The sequence below is a fragment of the Tursiops truncatus genome, chromosome 10 (genome assembly GCF_011762595.2).
Source record: "Tursiops truncatus isolate mTurTru1 chromosome 10, mTurTru1.mat.Y, whole genome shotgun sequence".
NCBI classification, from domain to species: domain Eukaryota; kingdom Metazoa; phylum Chordata; class Mammalia; order Artiodactyla; family Delphinidae; genus Tursiops; species Tursiops truncatus.
This window is the reverse complement of record NC_047043.1, coordinates 26956254-26983671: the sequence shown is the minus strand read 5'-3', so window position 1 is coordinate 26983671 and position 27418 is coordinate 26956254. Positions and strand designations below refer to the sequence as shown.

The 27418-nt window shown below is 35.0% G+C and overlaps 1 protein-coding gene across 3 annotated transcripts; it reads right to left on the bottom strand.

The window, feature by feature from the left end:
- Nucleotides 1-27372, bottom strand: MMUT (methylmalonyl-CoA mutase). 3 transcript variants are annotated; one of them, XM_019949824.3, is made up of 13 exons: nt 27199-27372; nt 23419-23843; nt 21845-22212; nt 18257-18414; nt 17350-17521; nt 15824-16072; nt 13308-13419; nt 11784-11899; nt 9821-9936; nt 8105-8236; nt 6802-6949; nt 4244-4411; nt 1-483 (listed from the first exon to the last, which is right to left on the bottom strand). In XM_019949824.3, the coding sequence occupies exons 2-13, from the start codon at nt 23801-23803 to the stop codon at nt 355-357; spliced, it is 2253 nt and encodes a 750-aa protein (XP_019805383.1). In that variant the 5' UTR covers nt 23804-23843; nt 27199-27372; the 3' UTR covers nt 1-354. The 3 variants fall into 3 exon arrangements, with proteins under 3 accessions (XP_019805383.1, XP_019805381.1, XP_019805384.1); XM_019949822.3 differs by having other exon boundaries at nt 27203-27372; XM_019949825.3 differs by lacking the exon at nt 27199-27372 and having other exon boundaries at nt 23328-23467.
- Nucleotides 27373-27418: the final 46 nt, after the last annotated feature.

The window sequence follows — 27418 nt, the reverse complement described above, 5'->3', positions numbered from 1 at the left end:
GGACTAGTCAGATTTTTTTTTAGGCATTGTTTAATTCTTAAAATAGAAAGTAAATAGGTTTATAAGAAATCTTTCAAATAAATAGCACAATTTTAAAAAAATAATACCTTTGTCTAGAGTTTCTGACAAAGTATTGAGCATACGTTATAGAGAGTTTTTAAGGATTTTTTTAATTTTTAAAATTAAAGTGAAACTATACATACACATTTCTAGCATAACAACATTCTTATAAGTCAGGTGCTTGAATGTAAAGCTTTCAGGAAAGCACATATTAGGTGCTGAATAATTTGAAGACGTGGCTTCTTTGATCATTAGTGAAAGAATAGTTTAGAAAGCTAAAACAAAAACAGGATGTTACATAGACTGTTGCTTCTTTTCCAAACACTTCTCAATATCATCAAGCACTTGAACGGCAGCCTTTGGAATTCGAGTCCCAGGACCAAATACCTTGGAAACACCAACTTTAAGCAGAAATTCATAATCCTGTTGAAAGAATTTAATTAGTAGGACAATATTTCTAATTTCAGGAAAATGAAACAAAAGGACAATGAATGCTGTCCTTTCTTCTTTATCCCCAACGCCCCAAACTTTCTCATCCGGTACACTCTTGGCATTTGGGGCTGAAAACTTCTTCCTTGATTGGAACTGCCACTAGCACCACCGTTAGTACTCCAAGACATTAAAAGAACAAAAGACATCCTGCCCATTTTCCAAACACCCCAGTGTGTTGTTTGTGGTGGGAAGCTGTATGGTCCACCAATTGAGAACTTCTGAGCCCTAAACCATAATTTTCTCTCACCTAAATTTTTACTACTTACCATTATTTGTGTTAAATTTAGCAACACATTATAGCTTTAAATTTACAAGGCTATTTATTTCCTCCAAGGTAATTTTGTCTACAGCTAGTGAATGGTGTAGTACTTTGAATTCGGCTTCGTGATGGAATTAGGTTTTCTAGAAATGAAAATTAACTCATTTTAAAAAAATTCTCTGTTGTTGCTGCTGCTGTTTATTAGTTTTACACAAAGTTTGAGTGAAAAGATTCCCAGGGCACAAATACTGCTCCAGGCTTTGGATTGTTTTAACATCAGAATATTTGTATTAGGATGTGCTGTAAAGCCCTGATCCTCACCCACTAGGATGATCATACTTCCAGGACATTCTGGTTTGTGCTTATTGCTGCAACAGCTTTTTTGGTTTTTTTCCCATGAGTCTTTTTTTTAAATTATTGAGGTATAATTGACACATAATATTAGTTTCAGGTATACAACTTAATGATTCAATATGTGTATATACTGCAAGATGATCACCACAGTAGGTCTAGTTAATTATCTGTCACCCTAGTTACACAATTTTTTGTGTGTGCACTTGTGAGTTTTGTGTGTGCACTTGTGAGTGCAACTTGGGAGTTGTGAGTTTAAGATTTATACTTAAAACTCTGTAACACACTGAGCTCTTGGTAACTCTCTTAGTTACTTAGTACTATGTCCTTAGTCCTTAGTCTCTAAGGTACTACTTACTTACTTACTTACATACTACTCTCTTAGTAACCTTCAAATATGCAGTACGGTACTATTAACTATGGTCACCATGCTGTACACATATTCCTAGGACTTATTTATTTTATAATTGACAGTTTGTACCTTTTGGCCCCCTTCACCCATTTCACCCACCCTCTACCACTGCCTCTGGCAAACCACCAATCTGTTCTTCTCCATATAAGTAAGATCATGTGGTATTTGTTGTTTCTCTGTCTGACTTATTTCACTTAGCATAATGCCCTCATGATCCACCCATGTTGTCGTATATGGCAAGATTTCATTTTTTTTATGGCTGAATAATATTCCTCTGTGTGTGTGTGTGTGTATCACATTTTCTTTATCCATTCATCCACTGATGGACGCTTAGGTTATTTCCATGTCTTGGTTATTGTAAATAATGCTGCTATGAACGTGGGGGTGCATATATCTTTCAAGTCACTGTTTTTGTTTTCTTCAGATAAATATCCAGTATTGGAATTGCTGGATCATATGTACTTCTATTTTTAACTTTTTGAAAAGTCTCTATATTGTTTTCCATACTGGCTGCACCAATTTACATTCCTACCAACAGTGCACAAGGGTTCCCTTTTCTACACATCCTTGACGATGCTTGTTATTTCTTATCTTCTTGATGATAGCCATTCTAATAGATATGAGGTGATACCGCATGGTTTTGATTTGCGCTTCCTTGATAATTAATGATGTTGAGCATCTTTTCATGTACCTGTCGACATCTGTCTATTTAGATCCTCTGTCCATTTTTTAATTGGATTATTTTTGCAGCATCCTTTTTAGTAGTACTCATTTTCATTCTTAAAAGTGATCACATTGGATGATTAATTACATGGTCATGCTAATTATCCCCCAGCTACTTCTTTTCTATCTCTATTATTTCCTTATAATATTCTTGTAATACCATAATTCTGCAATGGCACCTAACGTGTTATCGCTATAAGCTCCACAATGGCAATGGCTCAATCATTTTGATTAACCGCCATATATTAGTGCTTTCTAATCTAAAATCTAAGAGACTTTCAGTTGAATAATAGCAACACTTTATATATTTACTGGAAACAAATAATGAGAAAAATGCATGGGTGTTAACTGATATATAATTATATTATAAAGGATACCCATGTTAACACACAAGTGTGTCATTATAGAATATGATCCTTAGTCTTTAAACTCATGGGGAAAAAAGTATGGCAAACACCTACAGATATTCTAGGTAATTTAAATATCCAGAGACTTATACAAAATATATTTCTTGAAAATGTCAGCTCACTTATATAACAGGCCTGCATTTCTTCTCAATTCATATTTCAATGCCAGTATTTTGTGCTGCCTAATTATTTTGGTTCTTAAATTTTAATATCATGCCCAAGAGCTTAGGGATTATAGACTCTAAAACTGCAATATAGATAGAAGTGTTCCACAGACAGACAGCAGTAAAGACTAAAAGCCCTTTATATTCCCAAGTAGTAAACTATATTTATGAAGATAAGAGCAAATGTGCTAACAAAAGCAGTTTTGTGTTGACTGTAACACATTAAGTATTGTGTTGTTAGAGAGAATAAGTAATACATAGCTTGGTCACCAGCCCCACATTGTCACCAATCTCACAACCTCATACATATGTGTATTTTCTCATTTCCTAAGTAGTATATTCATTATTTTATATTCTGAGTTGTAATGGAGGGAAAACAATTGTAGACATGGGCACAAGGTCACATGTCATTGACAGATTCCTGCTATATAGTGGTGAGGCCTTTATAGTATGTATGAATCATTTACTTAGGAGCAGTTTCATGTAAAGTTCTTGTAACTCAATACTTTTTCCATTCTTAGTAAAAGAAGAAAATTTGATATAATTAAAAATTAAATTGGAAATAGACCCAATTTATATCTTAACTATTTTAACTTATCAGGAAGGTGTCCCTGCCCCCTTAATAAATTAATTGACATTATTGTTACCTAGCATCCATTTCTCCTTTCCTAAGAGGATCTACCTTTTTGTTCAAGAATCCACCTCTGCCCCATTCAGCCAATAATTTTTAGGACAGGCTGACTCCATTTATATCTGAATTAGGTATTTTTGGCTCTAAGAAAACTATTCCCCAATCAAATTAGCTTCATGAAAAAGGGGCTCTTACAGGACCATGTAATTTATACAGTGCTGAGTGAAGGCAACATTTAGGGATGGGAAAAGGCAGGAAATGGACAAGGCAGTGACTCTAAAACAACAGAAGTAAGTGCTACCGACTGACTGACTAAAGGACTGGCTCCACTGCTAGGACAAGGGGTGCTCACTCTACCTCTAGGGAGGGGCTGATATAGTCACTGTGTGTTCACCATTTTTCGCTACTCCAGTTGTGAGATTTTATTACTTTTATCCTGTTCCTTCTCCGTCATTGCTTATTGAATATAAAGAAGATAGATCTCTATCTAGGTGACGAGTTTGTAGGGAGGCAACTCTCTCATACAAGCATTATATATTATTAAATCAAATTATGCATATTGAATTATAATATAGTCTGAATAGAAAACAACATGGACCATTTTTATAGAATTTACTTAGTAAATGATCTGGCTCTAAATCTGCAACAAATTTTTAGAGAAAGTATATAGAAAATTAAAGGACTATGAATAAGCTACTCAGATTTCCCATCATGGTACTAGAAAATGTAGGAGATGAACAATACCTGTGGTGGTATCACCCCCCCACACATGACGAGAATATCTGGCCGTCCAAGGGCGTTGAGTTCCTTGATGAGCTCAGGAACTAGGGTCTTATGCCCAGCAGCGAGTGTGCTCACACCCACAGCATGAACATCTGCATCCACAGCCTGCTGGGCCACTTCCCGGGGAGTCTGAACAATTCAAAAGTAAAGAGACAAATCATTATTTATTCCGAAAAGTGTTTCTAAAGTGTTATACTACTTCAATCAACATTCTAAGATTTTCCTCATTAAAAATCTTGAAGTGAATATAACTTCATATTTCATCATCAAATACCAACTCATCCAATTATTATAATAAACACCAGGGCTATATCTGCTTCTAGCACTACAAACTATCAATTAGATTTAAGTCACATCAAAATATAATTCCCCCCAAAATGTTCAAGATAAAGTAGGAATATAGGCAAAGTATACATTATCTCTTCATTATAATTTTTAAAAAATACATCTGTTGTCTTCATTATCAACATTTACTGAGAGGTAACATGGGATAGGATTTATAAAGAAGTAAAAGACTGAACATAAAATGCAACATGAAAAAGTGAGCCTTAGGTTTTAAAATAGAATGGGAAAGAACAAGATGGTGGGCTAGGAAGCTCCAGGACCTCGTTCTCCCATGGAAACACAGAATTAACAGTAATATATGGAGGAAAATAAGGTGAGAACTATAGAAACTAGTTAAGGGGCTACAGCACCCAGGAAAGTGCATAAACAAGAGAAAGGATGGTGCCAAGGAGGGCATGCCTCTCATTTATTAACTGATTTAACTATTGGGATATAGAAGCATAAAGGATGTTTTCAAACATTCTATTATGAATTGAATTACCAAAGATCATATCTGCTCTGTAATGAGTCCGTGACATTGCTTTGATACTGTACACATATATTTAAATCATTTCATATAAAAAGTAACTACAAGTTTCTTATTGTAAATGTAATGTAAATTGAGACAACTGGTAAGGATAAGGCCACCTGAGAAACCACTGCACAATTATAAGCACTAAAAATACTATCAAAATCTGTGAATTTTCTGAGTTGGCACGATTTTAAGGCTCATAATTTTAGCGCAGAATCAAAAGATTTTATACTCAGTAATGGATCCACATTCAAGAAGATCTCTAGGTAAGTCATACAACATATTGGTAAAACCTTGAGTCTGTGAAGAATATTAACACACAAAATTAAAACCTTTAAAAATGTGCATATTCCTGCTATTGATTTCTTAGAGGTAAGACATTTAATTTAAGCATGATTTGTTATTCATATCATACATGCTACCAAAATTGATTAGATTAAAATTCCATTTAGGGACTTCCCTGGTGGTACAGTGGTTAAGAATCTGCCTGCCAATGCAGGGGACACGGGTTCGAGCCCTGGTCCGGGAAGACCTCACATGCCTAGGAACAGCTAAGCCCGTACGCCACAACAACTGAGCTTGAGCTCAGCTTGAGGTGACCAAGATCCACAACTACTGAGCCCGCATGCCACAGCTACTGAAGCCCACGCACGTAGAGCCCATGCTCTGCAACAAGAGAAGCCACTGCAGTGAGAAGCTTGTGCACTGCAACGAAGAGTAGCCCCCGCTCGCTGCAACTAGAGAAGCCTGCGTGCAGCAACAAAGACCCAAAGTAGCCATAAATAAATAAATAAATAAGTAAATTTATATTAAAAAATTCCATTTAAACAATTCAGTTCCATGCCTTATGTTTATATAAATTAAACTGTATTTTAAATGATCAAATGTTGCAATTTTAAAAACATCAAATCTAATTTTAATTAAATCAGTCATCAGAGAACTGCATGATTGTACCTTCAGCCACAGATAAGTTTTTTTTTTAATGATGTAGAATTATGGTTAACAAAGTTGGTGGTACTAAAAGACAAATTATATTTTTGCAGATGGTATATAATGGGGAAATGAACTTTTGGTTATTTGGGAAATCCCTTTAGATGCCTATGTTCCTTTAGACAACACTTTTTAAAAATTCTTTTATTTTATGAAAAATTATTTCCCAAAAGCTAACCACTAAATATTGAAAATGCATTATATTTGATCACTATTTAAAACAAACAAACTAAAGCAAAAGGGCAGCAAAATGTAAGTAAAAAAGTAGAATGGGAAAGTATTCAACTTAGAGGAAGACTGAAAGCAATCTAAATACAGTGTATACTATTTGTTTAATCTGAAACATATTTGAGATTCTTAACAAAACCCACCTTAAATGCCTAAGACTCTAAACACATTTACATATTTATCTACCAACACAGTTCAGGACATATCTCCAGAAGTCTGTGCTAACTCTTTATAGTAACAATTTCTTCTAGCCTCTCTAGAGTAATATTTTAAAATCCCAAATGGGAAAACTCTTATGGGAGACTATAAAGGCTGGGCCTCTTCAGGAAGATTTACTTCTTTCCTGGTGAAAATGCAATGAATACTCTTTTAGTCTTCATTCCAGTTGACCTATCCACAGTATGTAGCAATAGTACTTGAAATTCCTCCCAACAGTTTTCAATACCTGAAAAAGAGGACCAATATCCACATCAAAACCAAGATCAGCAAATCCTGTAGCAATAACTTTTGCTCCTCTGTCATGTCCATCTTGTCCCATTTTTGCCACAAGAAGACGAGGTCTACGACCTTCACTTTCCATGAATTTCTGAACCCTAAGGAACATGTTAAAATACAACAGTTATATATTAAGTGCCCAAAGGTAAGATATAAGACTCTAATTTATTTGCAGTAAATCTTTCAAGTTTATTTAAAACATCTAATCTGTCTACTCATATTTTGTTAATATCTCTGTTTCACATTAAGAACTCCATTAAAGCCTGAGTATGTTTACCATCTCCCCCCTTAGAAAAAAATTTGAAAGATGGCACAGACTGTAAGCCTGTAACACTGAGAACATCACAGTGAAGCAAGATAAGGAAATAACAACTTTACAACTTAAGACAGTCCCCAGAGTACAATATTCAGAAATAGTTAAATATAAACTAAAAAATGCCTTCAGAAGTATTTGTACATATACGTGACTCACTAGCTGTTTTGAACTGTCCATATCTCACTTACCCTTCACAAGTGTGAACTCCCCCAAGGTGACCTCAATGTGGTATCTTAATGTATAATCAAAATACTTGCTTGCTTAAATCAATAAATTTACACCTCAGATGAAAAAGCATGAAGAAACAAATTTATTTTTGTTAAAAGAAAAAAAAATGTTCCATTTTGATGACTTTCACCTTGGCTGTTTTGATATTTACTTCATATATGAGTAGTGACATAATATTTTTCATGGAAAATTTATTACAGTGGTTGAGAAAACTAATCATCAGGAAGCTACTACTCACACTTCAGAAGCATGATCAATTTATATTAATTCATATTTCCAAATCATGTTTGACAGTTATTTACTGTCAGCCCAGTGATGAGTGATTTTAATTTTTGCATAGATGGCAACCAAATATTTACTTTCAAATAGGAAAAGTAAGATTTTATAATTATTTGAGCAATTAAACAATGTAAATAAAACTTAAGAAAATATGAAAATGTACCATCGTAAGGAGATTGAAATCTAAGTACCTGGAGGATATGAAGCAGTATCAATGTTAGTTAAACAAACATTTGCTTGAAATGAGAAACTCCTAAAGGGGACTGTGGTGAAAGTTCAAAATATTATTTTAGTAAAGCTACAGATTAAGAGGAAAGTACAAGTCAAATATTTTCCAGTGGTATATGAAAAAATTAAGCCCACCGTAGATTCATGGGGATTGTGTTAACAGAAAAGATGACATTCTGGTTTAAGAAATCTCACATATTACCTCTTGATAGCAAATGATATCTCTTTACTTTCTCCAAATTCCTGGCGATAGGCTCCACTCACCATACGATCACTAGCTTTATGCTCACCAAATACCTTTTTCATGGCATCTGTGATTTCTCCAACTGTACATCTAAAATATTGAATGGAAGTTCTGTTAACATCATTATTTGGGATAAAAATATTTAACTTAACATTCAATATAGTTACATATTTTCTTACCTAAGTCAAAAATAGGCTGTCAAAAATCTAAATCTGAATGCTTTCTATTGCATTCATGATAGGATCTTGCCTCAGAATACTTATGAAAAAAAAAATGATCCTGAATGCCTTTACTGTAAAATGACTGAATGACCTAAAAACTACTAATAGACAAGCATCTAAAGGTTACTGAATAATTCACTGCTTAACAATACAAATGGGCAAAGACCAAACTTCCTACTGATATTTTTTGATAAAAAGTAAATCTTTTAGCATATTCCATTTGGTTATTAATTCATTCAACATGTCTTGAGTGCCTAATATGGGCCAAGCACTGCTAAGTGCTAGAGATACAGTGATAAATAAGACCAAAAAAAAAAGTACCCGCTCCTGCAGAATTTATCATCTAGTTAGGGAATACAGATAATGCACTAACAAACAAATTAATTAATAAGATAATTTCATATGGTAGTAAGTACTATAAAGACACTAAAATAGGCAAAATGGAATGAGGTGTTTGGGAAAAATGTTTTAGGGATATTGAAGATATGAAGATACAGCTTCTGAACTAAGACCTAAATGATGAGAAAGAGACACACAAGGGAACTTAAGAGGGAAAAGTGTTTGAAAAGGAAATGCTAAATGCAGAGGCTCTGAGAAGTAGGAAAACATGTTTTATGTTCTAAAAATAGAAAGAAGGACATTGGTACACAGCATAACAAAGGAAGTAGGATAAGACAAGGTCAGAGAGGTAGGCAAGGATCATATCCAGCAGTCTTGCAGGCCATGGTTAAGATTAGGTTTTAATTTAAAAGGACTGGGAGACCACTGAAGGATTTTAAGCAGGGAAGTCATCTTATTTCTTTTAAGAAATTAAAAAAAAAAAAAAAAAGGAAATTAAAACTGAAAAACAAACAAAAAAACAACTGATATACTCCATCCCTTAAGCACTTGAAACAACTTAAAAGTCCATTATATTAAGCAATAAACAAGAAAAGCAAAAATAATTTACTTTTTGACATTATCGTATATTGGGAGAAAAGTTTTTGTGTCACTTGCTTTTATGCATGTTCTGTAAGGCAAAGCACTGACTGCCTTTATGCTGGACTATCTTTTCAGAGATATCTACATAGTACACAGCCTTGGAAGACAGAGATACTGTCCAGCTTGGACAAAGGGCGGGTTTGCTTACTGTCCAACATAATAATGTCTCCCTATCCTTGAAAGTACATCAAACTTCAACCTGTAAATCAGTGACACAGGTTTATTATAATAGCTCCAAATGTCCTGAGCCACAGGGAAATACACGAATATTAATACACTTCATTCAAAATGTATTAATGTTTTAAATGCACAGATGTTGAAGAAAAACAAGATTTTTTTTTTTTTTTGGTTTCCAATATTTTCTTTTAGGCTCACATGGTTTATAGAATCAGCCTTTTATTTAAGTACACCCTGAAAAACTAAACTGGTCAACTTTTAGGATTTGGAAATCTCCAAACTTACATATCCTTACCTTGCACGAGCTGCATCTACTGCAAGAGCGAGAATATTCCCATCTCCACTGGCAGCACATGCAGTCAGGGCAGTGAGACACCGCTCAGCCAAAGCTTGATCCCTGCTGGATTTGACCTTACAGAAAAGGGTAAGGAAAGGGGCCATACATGTGATTAGAGAATAAAACAGAGATCAGATTATACTCTTATTTATATCATATGCAAATTGTTCCATAATCCTAACTTTAAAAACAAAAGAAAAAAATAGAAGAGAATAGTATGTTTCCTAGCATTGATATTCATTACATTTATTCACTCCCTCAATATTAAAGGACTCCCTAAAATAATACTAAATTCTGTATAACACTGATAATTCAGAAACAAGCAGGGCAATAATAAATAATAGTGCTGACCCTCCCAAGTAGTACATGCTACTTAATAGATTATAACTTAGGGAATATTTCAGTTATATTTTAAGTTTCCCTTAGCTAATTAATAGTCTACTGGTAATAATATGTATGTATATTGCTATTCTACTTAAAAATAATCCCGAGAGAAAAAGAGAGACAGAAACAATGAGAAATACTGCAAAAGAGAGAGAAAGACAATGAAAAGTGTAGTCAAAAACATTTTCCCTTGGGTCTTAGCTCTACTCTGCTCTGCCAACAACCTGCCTAAACAAAGTTACCTAAAATCCAATTTTTTACAAGTTTTCACCACCTGTAAAAAAGTCTAAAATATGATACTGCCTAAGATGCCACTAAAATTATATCATATCTATAAGCAGAGGTGGGTTAGAAAATTTATATTAAAGGCAAGGAGGAACCCAAACCCATTATCATTATTGAATTTCTCACTCTTACCCAAAATAAGGTAGATCATCATTTATGGTAAGTGGATGCCCTCAAGCTGTGTGTTTAAGAGAGTTTAAGTACAAGAGAGGAAAAAAGCAGTTTTCCAAATATAATAAATATTGAGACTTTTGTGACCACTGGAAATATAATGCTACATCCTAAATAGGACCCTTTAAAAAATGACAAAAATGTGGGAGAGGAGTCATTATCTCCTGAATGAGGGTGAAAAAGGAAACAATATCATTAAACATCTGTCATTAACTCTAATAGAAAAAACAAATGGAAGTTGAAAGTTACACATACAGTCTAACTGGACAAAGTCTACTGGATTCTTAAAGAACATGTGAACTGAGGGGAAAAAGGTCCTATCTTAAACAATCATAGGGAAAGTTAACAGAAAAAACCATTAAGAAATTTCAACTTTCCTGCCTCAGAAATAGCAGTAATTACTAAAGCCAGAGATTAAGAGACCAAAGTAGCTTCATACAATAGAAATATATAGGTTACAGCAGTAAGAATTAATATGTTTTATCTATTTTAGTATTTTATATACTTTGGTTCATCTCAGTGAGAAACTGGAAATTAAAACAGTTCTCTAGTTTCAATCTAAATATCTTTCATTCTAAACTGTATCTTACTAAAGCACTATTCAAATATATTTGAATTTTTTTTTAATTGAAAGCAAATGATTCTTTCATAGTAGTATCAGGAACATGGAAATAAATTACAGTGAGAAGACCTGGGTTCAAATATGGACTCTGAACTTAATTTTGTTTTTAACTTTGAGTGAGTTATATAATCATCTAAGCCTTACTTCAAATGTGTAAATTATAGAAGGCATTGTTATTATGGTGTGGTTTTTAATAAGAATGTATACGTTTCACAGAGGCAGATATCATGATTAAAAACATGAGTGTTTGGTGTCAACAGACTTAGAGATTTGAGTCTTGGATGCGTAATTATTTATCCTGGGCAAGTTTCTCCATCTCCCTTTAGTTTCCTTACCTTTAAAATGCTGGGAAATAATACACACTTCATATGGTGGTTCTAACAATGCAGCAGGACAGCATGAGGGCTTGGACAGTGCCCAGCACATAGAAAACGTTCAAAATATGACAGCTGTTATTACCTTCTTAAGTTTTTCAATCTGCTTGTTACGCACTGAAGTATTATCAATTGCCAGAACATCCACAGATTCTTCTTTTTCCAACTGGTACTTATTTACTCCAACAATTACTTCAGAACCTGTTAATCTCCCAGAAGAAAATAATATGTAGATTCTATTCACAAATAACTGTCTAACAGTAATGCTCTGATCACCACACATATTTTCCTTATAAGTTTGATATTTTTAAGTAGTATTCTTACTCTTAATGAAATTTCAATATAGATCAGTGAATACCAATATGGAATGGGGATAGGAGGGGAAAAGACAGGTATATATCAGAATCTCTGTAAGGGAGGGCTTTGATTATTCACCCAAACTATATGCTTTCCCAGAGTTTCTGATAAACTCTCTTCTAACACTACAAAATTAAAACTGTAGTAGCAGCTACCAACTAAGATTTATAAGGTAGAAGACAAACATGCAATGGCTTTTGTAATATTTTCTTGAATCCTCTTACAGCCAATCACTTTTAAACAAAAAATACCTTTAAAATCTATAAGTGATAAACCAGAATTACAAATTATACTTCCTTAACACTATAAATATATTTTGCCTCAAACTACCAGATTATTACTCTAGCTAAAGACATCCCACCAAGAAAAGAGGTATATCCTACCTCAGGATATACCTCTTTTCTTATTTTCTTCATAAAACTTACCATAATCCGTAATTATTTTGTCTATTTATTTGTTTACTTGTTCATTTTCTCTCTCTCTCTTACCAAAATGTAAGCTCTATGGGTGTAGAGACCATGTCTGTCCCATTCACAGTTGTATGCCCAGACATAACACAGTGTCTCAAATACTAAAGACTAAAAAAGTATTGGCTGATTGAATGAATAAATAAATGAACAGTCCAATGCAGAGCACAATGACCAATAATAATGTCATCTTCAAAATGGTGGAGATATCTACCCACATATATACACATAATAAATGGGCAAACCTCCACACATACTTTGTACATATGTTTGCTTATGTGCATCCAGGCATGCAAAAATACAAACACAGAGATAGATACATATAGATTCATGAGAAACATTTTATCCAAGTTTCATTTTTCTATAATTTTTGTTTTACTAACTTTATATGTTATCTTCAAACAGAAATTAATATTTCTTTTTTTTTTAAATAGAATTTACATCATTTAATTTATTTATTTATTTTTGGCTGTGTTGGGCCTTCGTTTCTGCGCGAGGGCTTTCTCTAGTTGCGGCAAGCGGGGTCCACTCCTCATCGCGGTGTGCGGGCCTTTCACTGCTGCGGCCTCTCCCGGCGCGAACCACAAGCTCCAGACGCGCAGGCTCAGCAACTGTGGCTCACGGGCCCAGTTGCTCCGCGGCATGTGGGATCCTCCCAGACCAGGGCTCGAACCTGCATCCCCTGCACTGGCAGGCAGACTCTCAATCACTGCGCCACCAGGGAAGCCCCAATATTTCTTTTTAAATACTGGATTTCACATATAAACTTTTCTACTTTATCTTACCAGAATCTATTCTAGCTTGTCTTCGGGCAGCACATTCTTCGATTCGAAGTTTAGGTATTCCCTCTGCTACAGCTTTGGCCATTCCACCCATCTCTTCAATTTCATTAATGAGCTAACAAGGAAAAACAGATTAATAAAACTAGAAGAGAAGATGAAAATATTTTAATAAACAATACAAATGTGTTATGTTATATAATTACTAATGTTAATAAAATTATAAACTATTTTAGTGGTAAATTTAATGTTTCATAAGAAAAGAAATAACAACAGAGCATTAATTAGAAATTCTGCAGAGTTAATGATGCTGTATTATATATTTGAAAGTTGCTAAGAGATAGATCTTAAAAGTTCTCATCACAAGAAAAAATACCTGTAACTGTGTGTAGTAATGGATGTTAACTAAACTTATTCTGATAATCCTTTCACAATATATACATATATTAAATCCTTACATTGTACACAAACTAATACAATGTTAATATGCCAATTATATCAATAAGAAAAAAGATATTCTGTGCTTAAAATTATTTAAAAAGACAACAGATAAACTAAAAAGTATATTTTGGAAAACACAAAAATCTCTCGCTCAAGTCTTAGAAGCCAACTAAAGATAACACTAATTCTGTAATTTTTATTTTTAATTACATAATAAAGTTTTCATGGTTACATAAATACTCTAAAAAGTATATTTCAAAATGCCATTTTATTTTTCAATTTGAGCAGCAGAGTAATGATATAACTCTAGCATTACTGACATCAAGAAATACCTAAATCTTCAATCACAGCCTCATATATACATGAGACAGTGGAAAATGGATGGTGGAATGGAATACGATTTCGTAGATAGGAGCAAGGTCAAACTGGCTTTCTGCTGATGGATTCAAGAAAGAAGAACCTGTACTGGATTCAACAGAAGCCAAGAATCTTCTAAGAAGCTAAAAAAGAAGGGGACTACTTGAGAATTTGCAACTACCTCTCTCCCATTCTATCAGGAAAACCAAAATTTACTGAACTAGAGAAGCAATGGACTATGAAACATCAAGTACAGGGAGAGGCAAGGATAAGATGTCTTACTGAAACAAAAACCTACATTCTGAATGATAAGATTGCAAACAAAAAGGCACACAGAGGAAACAGTGACAATACAGGATATAAAAGAAAACTTCAAAAAATATAATGATCCTCAGAAAAAGAAGAAGAGATTCTGTAATAATGAAACAACTAGTATGAATGCAAGAGGAAAAATTAGAAAACAAAAATGAGCTCTCAGAAATTAAAAATATGATATATAAATTTTAAAATATTTAAGTAGAAAGATAAAGGTGATGACTCTCCAAAAAACCAGAACAAAAACTCAAAGATGCATTATAGAACAGATAAAAATGTCAGAAATCATTTAAGGAGGGCCTTTCCTGATAACTATAAGTTCTAAAAAGAGAAACCAAAGGAAAATGAGTGGAGAGAAATTATCAAAGAAATAATACACGACAAATTTCCCAGAGCTATGAGAACACGAAAAAGGGACCATGTGAAAAATGTCCACCAAAGGGGACAGTGCAGGAAAAAATACACACACCAAGGTACATCAACACAAAAATAAAGAAGAGATCCTGAAACTTTCAGAAAGAGACATCCTGAGTGAGAATAGCATCAGATTTCTGAACAGAAATATTGAAAGCTAGAATAAAAAGTAGGTGAATGCTTACAAATTTGCTTACAAACTCCCAAATGAAAAATTTCAAACCCAGACTATCAATTAAATATGAAAGTAGAATAAAGACATTTTCAGACATCCAAAGTTTCAACTAATTCATCTCCCATGCACCATTTTTAGGAGGTGCCCATAAGATGTGCTTCAAAATAACAAGGGATAATCAACGAAGAGACAGGATTCAGGACATAGATTCAACATAGCAGAGGTGAAAAGGATTCTGACAATAATGACAAAGGGAAGGTCAAGGACAACAACGGTCTAGAGAGAAACCAGTCTAAATCAAATGAGAATATAGAGGACTTCAGGAAGGATTTACATTGAGATATAATTATATTGGTAATATGGGACAAAGGAAAGAAGGGACAAGATCCAGCTAAAATACAAAGCTACCATACTAGCAAAGCAGTAGATAAGGTCTAAAATTGATTGAATTAGAACAAAGAGTATATACATGTAATTTTAAAACATGGAGATAAAAACAAACAAAAAGACGTAGCTGACTCAAGGAAGCAGGAAAACAAGCAAGTGGAGGAGAAAGAACTGCTTTTTTGTTATAGTCTTTTAACATTAGTTGTCGTTTTAACTCTTTGAAATAAAATACTTTAATACAAATACAAATGTATTTTTAAATTAAGCTTCAGTTTTAAATACTATAAAGTCAAATCTAAAATTCCCTTTTCTCTGAAACACTTTATAAATCTTGATATAAATCTATAAATGATTTGATTTATAAATCAAAAATCTATAAATCTTTATAAATCTGTAAATCTTATAAACAAAGTTTCAAAGAGGAGAAACTGACCTTCAAGGCAGCGTCATAAACATCATTTGTGAGAGATTCCATCATATATGAACCTCCCCAAGGATCAGCCACTTTAGGAATCCCAGATTCTTCTTGAATAATGATTTGCGTGTTCCTGGCAATTCGAGCACTTTTCACAGTTGGCAAACCCAGGGCTTCATCAAAAGAATTTGTGTGCAAAGACTGAGTCCCTCCAAACACTGCTGCCATTGCTTCTACTGTGGTACGAATGATGTTATTGTAAGGATCCTAAAACATTTAGTAAAAGGCAAAAAATCAAAACAAAACAAGGCAACAATTGATATATATTGCAGCCGTAAAAGATGACAATGATTAAGCAGTGGCTGATGCATACTTTCTTTGCCAAAGTCTGTATTAGTCTTCAGAATATCTAATAAATTTAGACAAATAAGTAAACAAACCAGATTTAGGATTAAGAGCCAAAGGATCTAGTCTGTGCTTAGGCACATTGCCTCTTATAATCATCTGAAATATAAGTATTTGTTGTGCTTATTTTTGTATTGCCTAAATAGTCTTCTATAAGTGCATCATGAATGTACACTTTGTCTACGTAGATTATTAACATACTTCATTTCATAATTCACTGTCTCCTAATTATTGTATACCTTGAAGTATCTACCTTAATGAGGTACACAAAACTGACAATGATTTATTAATAAATGATTAATAAAACAGATGAACAATGGACTATAAGACAAGAAATATGACTTCTAGTTCATTCTGTTCCTAACTGTGATTTGGACAAGTCATTGGACCTTTCTGAACTTCAGCTTCCTTAGCTGTAAAAATGAGGAGGCTAAGTCAAAAACAATTACTAAAGTTCTTTCCAACTCTGAAATCTATTTTTCTCCATTTATAAGTACCTGAAATCATATTTAATATGGAGACTACTAGTTTTTATTTGTTTTAAATTTATAAAAGCAATGTAACTTTAAAGTTATAAATTATTTTAATGTATCAAAATAATTTAATATGTAAAGAAAATGCATGTTAAAAAAGATCACCACCACATAATTTTTTAATGAAATGAAATTTCAATAGATTACTCAAGTGATAATAGTTTTTAAATTGTTTGTTTGCATGCATGCTTATTTAAACACAACTATAATAAAAAACTTTGTATGTATAAAATCAAATTTTAATGAGGAAGTTTTGTGTTAAGAATTTTAACCATTAAAATTATTTAAGACAATATTACTTAAATTATAATTTGTACTTCTTCCTTATCATCACATTTTTTTACTTTTAAAAAAGTAAAATACACAGTCCTGCATGTAAGCTACGATTTAAATGATTTTATATTGTTAACCAACAGAGGGGGCCAATTTTATTTATTTATTATAATTTGTGTAAAAACAAATATAAGTATGCACTACGCTTCAGAATAATTTATGATTTTCAAATATTAGCAGATAAGTTCTTAAATCTGTTTCTTGACTATGCCAAGCGCTTAGAAGAAAATATATGACTTTACTAAAATTCTACACTTTAAATGTTATACATACTTGCTCAGTAAGTGACCATCCTGAAGTCTGGCAATGTGCTCTTAGAAGAAGAGATTTAGAGTCTTTAGGCTTAAACATTTTCTCTATTAAGTGAGCCCAGAGTCTTCTCCCAGCTCTCATTTTTGCTATTTCCATATAAAAGTTCATCCCAATTCCCCAGAAGAAAGACAACCTAAAATAGTAAAGTTCAGAATTTGATTATAAAATGGAAATTAATTGTATCACATACACACATACATACACACAAAAAGCTCAGATTTTAATTTCAAGCTACTTAGTTTGAATTAAAAACAAAACATATGTACTTCAGTAACCTTAAACGTGTAATAATAGATGACTTCTGTATTTTAAAATGGAAATATTAAAAGAACAAAAGCAAATCTGTCTTGAAAACCATATTTACATTTTAATATTATTTGTCAAATGTGCCGATTGTGTTCTCTGAACAGCAGAGGCCAAAATTCCTCTAATTTACCAAGAAGTACAGTAAAATTTAATTCTGAATTTTAATTATAAACAGTATTGGCTTATTCCCTCTTTATCACTCATATAAAACATAAAAAAAATCTGGTATATTTATATATACAAATTCATGTTTATCAAAATATTTTGCAGGCTTCCCTGGTGGCGCAGTGGTTGAGAGCCCGCCTGCCAATGCAGGGGACACGGGTTCGTGCCCCGTTCTGGGAAGATCCCACATGCTGTGGAGCGGCTAGGCCCGTGAGCCATGGCCGCTGTCCGGAGCCTGTGCTCTGCAACGGGAGAGGCCACAACAGTGAGAGGCCCGCGTACCACAAAAAAAAAAAAAAATATATATATATATATATATATTTTTTGCTATACACTCATAAAATGGTCCTGTGAACTTTCTTAATGTTGAGGCAATATCTGAGTTTAATTTACTCACCTTGGTGCAAATTCATCAATTGTCAGGCCAGCTTGGAGTCCGGTTCTACAGTACTCCAACCCATCTGCTACAGTATAGGCCAGTTCCAGAATGGCATCAGCTCCTGCTTCCTGCATATGGTATCCACTAATTGAAATTGAATTAAATTTTGGCATGTGCTATATAAAATAAAAAAATACAACTGTAAATAAAAATATAAGAAAGGTTCTATTAAATCTATCTTCTAAAAGACAATATTATTTTAAAATGATATTCGATTCAGATATACTAATTAGTTCATAATATTAACTGAAAATATTTGTTTAGTTACATTCAATTCACTTTCCAATTAAAATGGCTGATCCAATGAACCACTGTAAGGACTGTACCTGTTTTATTTTTCTAGTGAAAAAGAATCACCAACCACCATTTAGCACCGAAAGTTAAACTCTGAAATTAGCTGGCTGAGGTTAGGAATGTAACCTTTGGCCCAAGAACTGAATGATGACATCTTTAATTCCAAACTCATGACTTCGACCTCATAAGAGGTCCTAAGACCTCAAACCTTTGGGAGAATCTGCTGAAGATGTATAAATTTAATTATTATTAACTAGTTATTAATTATCTTATTTGAATGAACTCATTGAATATGAATAAGTACACAGTGGGTAAAAAAAGAAAATGGTTCAGTGCTAGTACTATATATCAAAACAGGAGAAAATGCATGGCTTAAAAATCAAAGTTTTCAGTTTGATTTACTGTGACATTTAATGCTAAGGATAATTCAGACAGGATCCTTCTACCACAACTACTAATCCACTATCCCCCTAAAATGTCACATTAGGTGGGGTACATATCACACAGAACCTGCAGAACCAAAAAACGATTATCCTTCCAAGAATTAACCAAAGATAAAACAATAAAAACTAAATCAGACACTCATTACAGTTGGTTCAGAACATGGACTCAAGTCAGAGTGCTCAAATTCTAGTCATGTCACTTAACTAGCCAGAAGACTATAGGCAAGTTTCTCACCTTGTTATCCCTTGGTTTCCTAACCTATAAAATAGAGATAATAACTCTACCTTCCTCATGGAATTGTTATAGGATTAAAAGAAACGATTCATCTAAACAACTTAGTACAGTATTATGCCCGTACACAGTAAGTCATCATAAAAGGTTAGCTGTTGGTAGTGTATGGTATGGATTATCTGTATTTTACATTTGCAAATATTTTATTTATAACTAACCAAGAGTTCTTGAAAAATGTTCATCACAAAAGCAATAAGGGGATTGAATTACATGGAATTGAGAGACTACTTGAATATATCTGGAGTTACAAACGAGAAGGAAACAAACATGTGCTTCTCTACTGAGAGGAGTTTAATAGTAGAATTTTTTTTAAGAATAGTAGAAACACTGGGAACATTGGAATATTATTCAGCCTTTAAAAGGAAGTAAATTCTGGGCCTCCCTGGTGGTGCAGTGGTTAAGAATCCGCCTGCCAATGCAGGGGACACAGGTTCAAGCCCTGGTCCGGGAAGATCTCACTTGCTGCGGAGCAACTAAGCCCGTGAACCACAACTACCAAGCCTGCACTCTAGAGCCCACGAGCCACAACTACTGAAGCCTGTGTGCCTAGAGTCCGTGCTCAGCAACAAGAGAAGCCACTGCAATGAGAAGCCCATGCACCCCAACAAAGAGTAGTCCCCGCTCACCGCAACTAGAGAAAGCCCACGTACAGCAATGAAGACCCAACGCAGCCAAAAATAAATAAATTAAATAAATTTTTTAAAAAAAGGAAGTAAATTCTGAAACAGGCTATAATATGGATGAAACAAGGGCATTACGCTAAGTGAAATAAGCCAGACACAAAAAGACAAATACTGTATGATTCCACTTATATGAGGTACTTAGAGTAGTCATATTCACAGAAACACAAGGTAGAATGGTGGTTGCCAGAGGTTGAAGGAAGGGGAGAATGGAAAGTTATTATTTAATAGGTACAGAGTTTCAGTTTTGCAAGATGTAAAGAATTCCGGAGATGGATGGTGGTGATGGTTGCACAACAATGTGAATGTACTTAAAGCCACTGAACTGTATACTCGGAAATGATTAAGATGGTAATTTTTATGCTATGTGTATTTTGTCACAATTAAATATTTTTTAGAGGAACAACATAAAAGTTTAGTTACTTCAAATAACATACTTGATCAATATCTGAAACTGGTACTTTTATCACTTATATGAAAGATTATATAAAGCAATTTTGAACTTGTAGATGACATTAGTGTTTCACAAGGTTAAATGCCCAAGTACATAACAGCAGACTGGTACTATCCACTCCAATAGCCATTCTCTACTCTCCTCTTGTACCTGAACCATACATTCAGTGCCAAAGTGTTCTACATTTCCAATCTTACCTCTTTCTGTCAACTGAGATATAAGTGGAAGTTTGGTTTGTTCCTTCTGGAAGTTCACCTTTAATCAGAGGGGCTAGGTCCCTCTCCCCACACAAACACAGCCGGCCCACCTACTTCCTTAATCATGAGCTGGCACACAAACAATAGAGAAGCCAAATGAAAGGAGGCTGGAATCCTCACGACTGCGGTGTTTCCATACAACCAAGACCTTCCAACTTTTTTCAGTTGAAACAGAATTGACTCCTATTTAAAGCTACTGCTATTTGTGTATGTGTGCGTGTCATATACTGCTCAAATCAATCCTCCTGTGCATGTGTTCTTGAAATTGAAAAAGGAGAAAGGCATGTATTCTATACAATTCATGTGAGCAGATGGAATCTATGAAAAGCAATAAAATTGAAAAGTATAAAGTTTATCAAATGAGGAGAGCAGGCAATGCTAGCAAGAGTTCGGAGATAACAGCAATTACAAGAGGTAAAGAGATTAAAAAAAAGCTTTGATGATGGAGAGATGTGCCCTTTGCTATGAAATAATGGTCTAATTTTAAGGTAGGTAAGAAGAGGGCGTTGCCAGCAAAAAGTAAACTGGGAATGATGGGGGAAAATATAAATGAATTACTCAGAGGAAATGAAGAAGCTTTATGTTTCCCTGTAGAAGGATTGCTGCTAATATAGGAATACTATAAGAACCTTATTTTCTCACCAATCTTGGGAAAATGAACCTAGTTCAGGGGTGAAATATTAGGGACCTCATTGTGGTTGCAGATATAAGTGTTATCTTCTAATCCAGTTTTTTGCAGAAATAAAGCTAATATTTTGATCCCCATCTGTCTGACACCAGTGTCTATTCACAACTGGATCTGAACTTCGGAGAGAAATAAAAGAAGTGTAAATTATGAGCCCTCCCTGATTCTAACAAATATCAGAGAATAAAAATTTTAATAAAGAAAATACAGTAAATATCTACTGCCCAGATTCCCACAGGTAATGACAGACCATAAAACTAGTACATTAAAGACCAAAAAATAAAAACAATACACACACATAAACACAAAACCCACACCCTGACTCTATACTACAACTATTACTCTGACTCAATTACCAAATTCAAATTAGGCTATGGCATTTTATAAAAATTCCTACATTCAAAGAACTACAGCAAAATCTATAATAACCACAAAGGATACCTTTGCTGTATATTGGAAGATGTCAGCAATAATTTTCATGGATGGTTCTGGAGGAAAAATGTAAGTATTTCTGACCATAAACTCCTTTAGTATATCATTTTGGATTGTACCAGTAAGTTTCTCTTTAGGTACACCTTGTTCTTCCCCAGTTACTATAAAAGTTGCAAGAACTGGAATAACTGCTCCATTCATGGTCATGGAAACTGACATTTTTTCTAAAGGAATTCCATTGAAAAGAATTTTGGTATCTTCCACAGTGTCAATAGCAACTCCAGCCATTCCAACATCACCACGAACTCGAGGGTTGTCTGAATCATAGCCACGATGAGTTGCCAGATCAAAAGCAACTGATAATCCCTGCTGACCGGCTAAATATATAAAGAAAAATAATGTAGGATTAGAGTCTGACATCAAAGTAAACTGATTTTCTTTAACACTACTTAGTGTTGATTCATCTCATCAAATTATACTTTTATAATAAACATTTTTTATGCTCAAAACAAACTTAAATAAAATACTTTATTTCCTACTAAAAGTCTGCTGTTTCTCATGTGCTAAAATACACAAAGTGAATTCCAGACTTCACTGTAATAAAGGATAGATGGAACCAAACGTGTCACATATCTCATGTCCATCTCAAGATTTTTTTATCTTAACGATTTTTTAAAAATTTTTCATTTATTTCTGGCTGTGTTGGGTCTTCGTTGCTTCCCGTGGGCTTTCTCTAGTTGCCGCAAGCGGGGGCTACTCTTCGTTGCGGTGCGCGGGCTTTTCATTGCAGTGGCTTCGCTTGTTGTGGAGCACAGGCTCTAGGCATATGGGCTTCAGTAGTTGTGGCATGCAGGCTCAGCAGTTGTGGCTCGCGGGCTCTAGAGTGCAGGCTCACTAGCTGTGGTGCACGGGCCTAGTTGTGCTCCGCGTGGTATGTGGGATCTTCCCAGACCAGGGCTTGAACCCATGTCCCCTGCAATGGCAGGTGGATTCTTAACCACTGTGCTACCAGTGAAGCCTTATCTTAACACTTTTTGATAGAAATATATTTAAGATTCATGAAAAGATATGGCTGTTTGTATACAGTTAACATAATTTAGTATTTGTATGCTCGCTTATTTATTTTTGTTCTTGTCTTGACCATTCAAATATTATGGGAAATAGAATTATGAAAACCACGCAAAAAACTAAAATTTGTACATGATCATTTGTTTATTCCTTTCTTGGGTCATTACTTAAAGCATTTTCCCCTCCAATTCCTATCCTGATGGTTTTAAGTAAAAGCTTCTCAAAGGCAAAGCCAAGGTCTCTTTTCTTCATACAGCTTCACTTCACCTAATTCCTTTTACACAATGTGCATGTAAGTATTGTTTACTCTCAAGAATTTAGCACTTTATTCTGGGTCATCTATCTTTTTGACCATGGAAGTTGAAAAACATTCACTTTTTTTCAGAGTACAGCCTTAACTACAAAATTATAAAGTGACTATTACCTTTATAGAAATTAACCAGCCTCCCTTCAAAAAAACCAAGATGAGGAAGTGTATGTTTGACCATAAATATTACGTCTCACTAAAATCTCACCCTTAATATTGTCCTTATAGAACTTATTGCTCTCTTCCACAGTACTAAAACCAGCATACTGGCGGATGGTCCAGGGCCTAAAGGTGTACATGGTGGGATACGGCCCACGTGTGAATGGCTTTACTCCTGGAAGTTCTTCAGGTAAGTCCTTGGTATCCCTGCTGGAATACAGAGGCTTTATGGAGATCCCCTCTGGGGTGTGCCATATTAGTTCTTCTGGGTTTTTGCCTTTCAGCTGCTTTTTAGCCAGGGCAGCCCATTCTGGGTGAAGGGGTTGTTGCTGATGCAGAAGTCGCTGCCATATAAGCCTGGAGCCTGATGACTCTTTCAGCTGCTTCAGGTGATGAGGTGAAAGCAAAAAAAGCCGACTCTTAGCTGTCAGCATGATGGAGCATGGAAAACACCCAACAGGCACGAGAACTGACCTAGAAAAAGAAACACAGTGCATATGTATTTATAAGACAGCAGCAAAATAGGAGCTTTTGGTGAAAAGGGAAAAGAGAAAGAAAGGGTATACCAGTATGATTTCATCTCTTCTCCTCTGCTGCCCCCTCCACCTGATATTTTATAACTCTGGTCCCTCTTTTCCACAACTGCTATCATTGTTCTAGTTCTAGTCCTCTCCCTCAAGAGACTCTTAGTTGGTTTTACTGACCAGTCTTACCCCCTCTCATTCACTCCACACACTGACACCAATGAAAATATGATCATGTATCACACTTCTCGTAAAATTTTTCAAAGGCTCTGCATCACGTAGAGGATCGAGCGTTGCCTCCTAACTTTTTCATTCAAAAGGTTTTTATTTAACACCTACTTTATGACAGGCAGTGTTGGACGCTGAAGAAAAAAGTGGTGAACGAAACAGGTATTCAAGGCCCCCATGACCTGATCCCTGCTTATCTCTCAGAATCACCTCTGCCTTTGACCTCTACACATTTTGTGTTCTAGAGATACTGGATTACCTACAGTTCCCTGCATACGTCAAAGTTCCGGGACATGCTCTTGCTCTTCCATCGACCTAGATACTCTTCTTTGGCTAAGGCATCACCTCCAGTACGCGGGGCTTTCTATGTGACAGGCACTCCTTAAGGACTTTATGTAGAGCAGCAATTTTAATCCTCGTACCACCACCAAGAAATAGGTACTAATATTATCCCCATTTTACAGATGAGGAAGCTGAGGCACGGAAGACCTAGCATTTAAACCTAGGAAGCATTTAACTAATATACTCACAGCCAGTCCCTGAAACTACAAGCTCAGCTAAATGGCCTCTTCAGTAATCCATACCACAGAGCTCTGTTTCCCTCTTTATACATCTATCATCTCCCACACTACAATATATTAGAACGTTGTTTTTTTTATGTTCATATAAAATATTTCTTTATATATGTTTTATGTTTATACAAAACACACATATATATAATTTCACATACTGTATATATTCTCCTCTATTCTATAAACTGATCCAACATCAGAGCTGTATATTCCTGATAATTAGCAGAGTCTTTTTCATCATTTTAGGTAACTAAGTCCGATTTCATCATTTTACAGATGTAGAAATTAAAGTCCAGAGAAATACAGAAATAAAGTGGCTTGATCAAAATTCCACACAGAAAAGCAGTAACTGTTCACCTGAGTTACTAAATCCTTGTCAGAGTCATATAGACTCAATATGTAGAGCCTAGTATTTTAAAAGATTTTGAGTTGCAGATTTTATCAATATATTCATCATGCCATGCAGTAGATAAGGCAACAGCAAAGTGAGCCTAAAATTCTATTTTCCATACTATTTCTTACCTATCAATTTAGTGGAGCTTAAAAGAAAATAAGAATACCCAACATTTGTTAGGGAGTTGTGAAACAAAAAGACAATCCACCGGTGGGAGTATTAACTGATTTAACTATTTCCAAAAGCAAATTGGCAATACGCACAAAAGGTCTCTGAAATGATTATGCCATTCCACTGAGGGCCATCAGTCCTGGGAAAGTTACTAGATAAAATACATGTTCCCTATAGTTTTACTTGTAGTAAAGAAAACTTAGAAACATCATCAATGTCTAACAATGAAGAAATAAGTGAATTACAGTATATATAAATTATAGAATTTTATATAGCTATTAAAATATGTTTAGGATATCAGCAAAACTAATCTTTGATGTCAGAAGTCAGAAGAGTGGTTACGTATGCTGACTAGGAGAGAAAGGGAGCAAGAAAGGAGCTTTGGGGTGATGGTCTTGATCTGAATTCCTATTATACAGATGTGTTGTTTGTGGAAATGCCTCAAATTTTACAATTATGATATGTGCACTTATCTGTAAGTATATTATACATAAGTTAAAATTTAAAATACGTTATGCACGTTTCTTAAAAAAGGAGATAGGCTCAAAAAGTATTAAGTGAAAGATAAAAAACTGTAAATGCAATGTGTTCAACTAGTTAAAAAAGTGCATAGAACAAACTCGAAACAGAAATACAACAAAAACAATTCCTATTTTTTTTTAACTACAATGATTTTTATTCTATTAAATCCATGGGGTCCTTGTCATCCAAGTTCTTGTGAGCCATAAACTACAGGTACCAGCTTAAAATGTGGGTGAGAAAAATAATTAATTTATAACTGAACCATTAGGGTAGTAATGATATAAAAAGTAATCTGAAAACTGCCTGAGACCAGATTGCAGACAGATAATATCAAACTCATTTCACACAAAATACAGGTAGGGCTTTTCTAAACCTGGATAAATGACAGGAAAGAGCCTTATATTATATAAGTGACTTCCTAAAATTGCATGGCAAATTGGTAACGGTTGGAAATAGCCATCACTTTTAGATAAGAACACAACTTCTGCTGATGGCAACAGGATTTCTGCATTCTTCTCATATCCATCAAGAGAGGCTTCAGCATCCAAAGAAGCAACATGCAAAGCAAATATAATAAGTTATTGATGGTTAGAATGTATTAAAGAGCAACGATGAAGCAAGCCTGACCCCACACCCTCAAAAAATATGGGTAAAACACCTACATACAGCTCTGAATCAAATAACTTTCAAGTTTGTTTACATGTGGTTCCGCACTAATACTTCAAGAAAAGCTAGCTTGGAGAGGACAACATACAGCATGCCAATTAAATGTACTATTAGCGTAAATAAATCATTAACCATAAGAAAATACTGGGAGAAAATCATTAAATGATTTTAACTGTGACACACATACACAAACAGATTATTCAGAGTTTCGAGCTTATGAAGGATTGCTCTTTCAAGATAAAAATGAGAACAAGTTAGTAATTTACACTTTCATGTCAACTTAGACCTGTCTTTCCCCCTCTCACCCTCATCTGTACACAGAAAGACACTTCCACCCCCGCCACCTCTTACAAAAAACCCTCACAATCACCGCGGCCTAGACGGAAGGCAGCTGTGAAGCCAGCACATCTCTCTGAAATCTACAATCGCCCTCGGCCTAGAGAAACTTCGTAGTGCCTGAGGGGGCCAAGGAAGATGGCGACATGGCCTCTGGGACATTAAAGGCACCTTCTATCCTGTAGTACCTCCGGACTCCCCCTCGCTGAAAGAGAGCGGCCAGTGGAGAATCTAAACCTAAGAAGCAAGTAGAGGAGAGTGGGATCCCTTCCCAGTCGTAAAGTAAAGAAGGAGGAAGTTGGGAGGTTGGGAGGAGGGAAAGGACCGAGGCTCAGAGGACAGGTATGGGGGGAGAGAGGAGTCTGAAGAACGGAGGGATTTGAAAGGCTGACGTTCCTCAAGGTGCACGGTCTTACTCACGGGTCGGCCTATCTCGGACCGCGGATGCGGGAGAGAACGGCTGGACCTCGGCGCCCCCAGCCCTACAAGTTAAAGGTCCCCAAAGCTGGGCCTGCGACCAAGCAAACGCAAAGGCCAGCGGGACGGAACGGGGGCGTCGGCCGATACCGCTCTCTTTCCAGCCAATCTCATTGAACTCTCGCGGGAGCGCTCCCGATGACGTTAGGGACGTGGCTA

Bases quoted from the DNA above. Each gene is read 5' to 3' on its own strand.
- MMUT (XM_019949824.3), bottom strand. From the start codon at position 23,803: ATGCTGACAGCTAAGAGTCGGCTTTTTTTGCTTTCACCTCATCACCTG. The intron at 9,937-11,783 runs GTAATAACAGCT...CTTTTCTGTAAG, and splicing joins AGATTGAAAAACTTAAGAAG to GTCAAATCCAGCAGGGATCA. The intron at 484-4,243 runs GTATTGTTCATC...TTCTTTCAACAG, and splicing joins GGGGGGTGATACCACCACAG to GATTATGAATTTCTGCTTAA.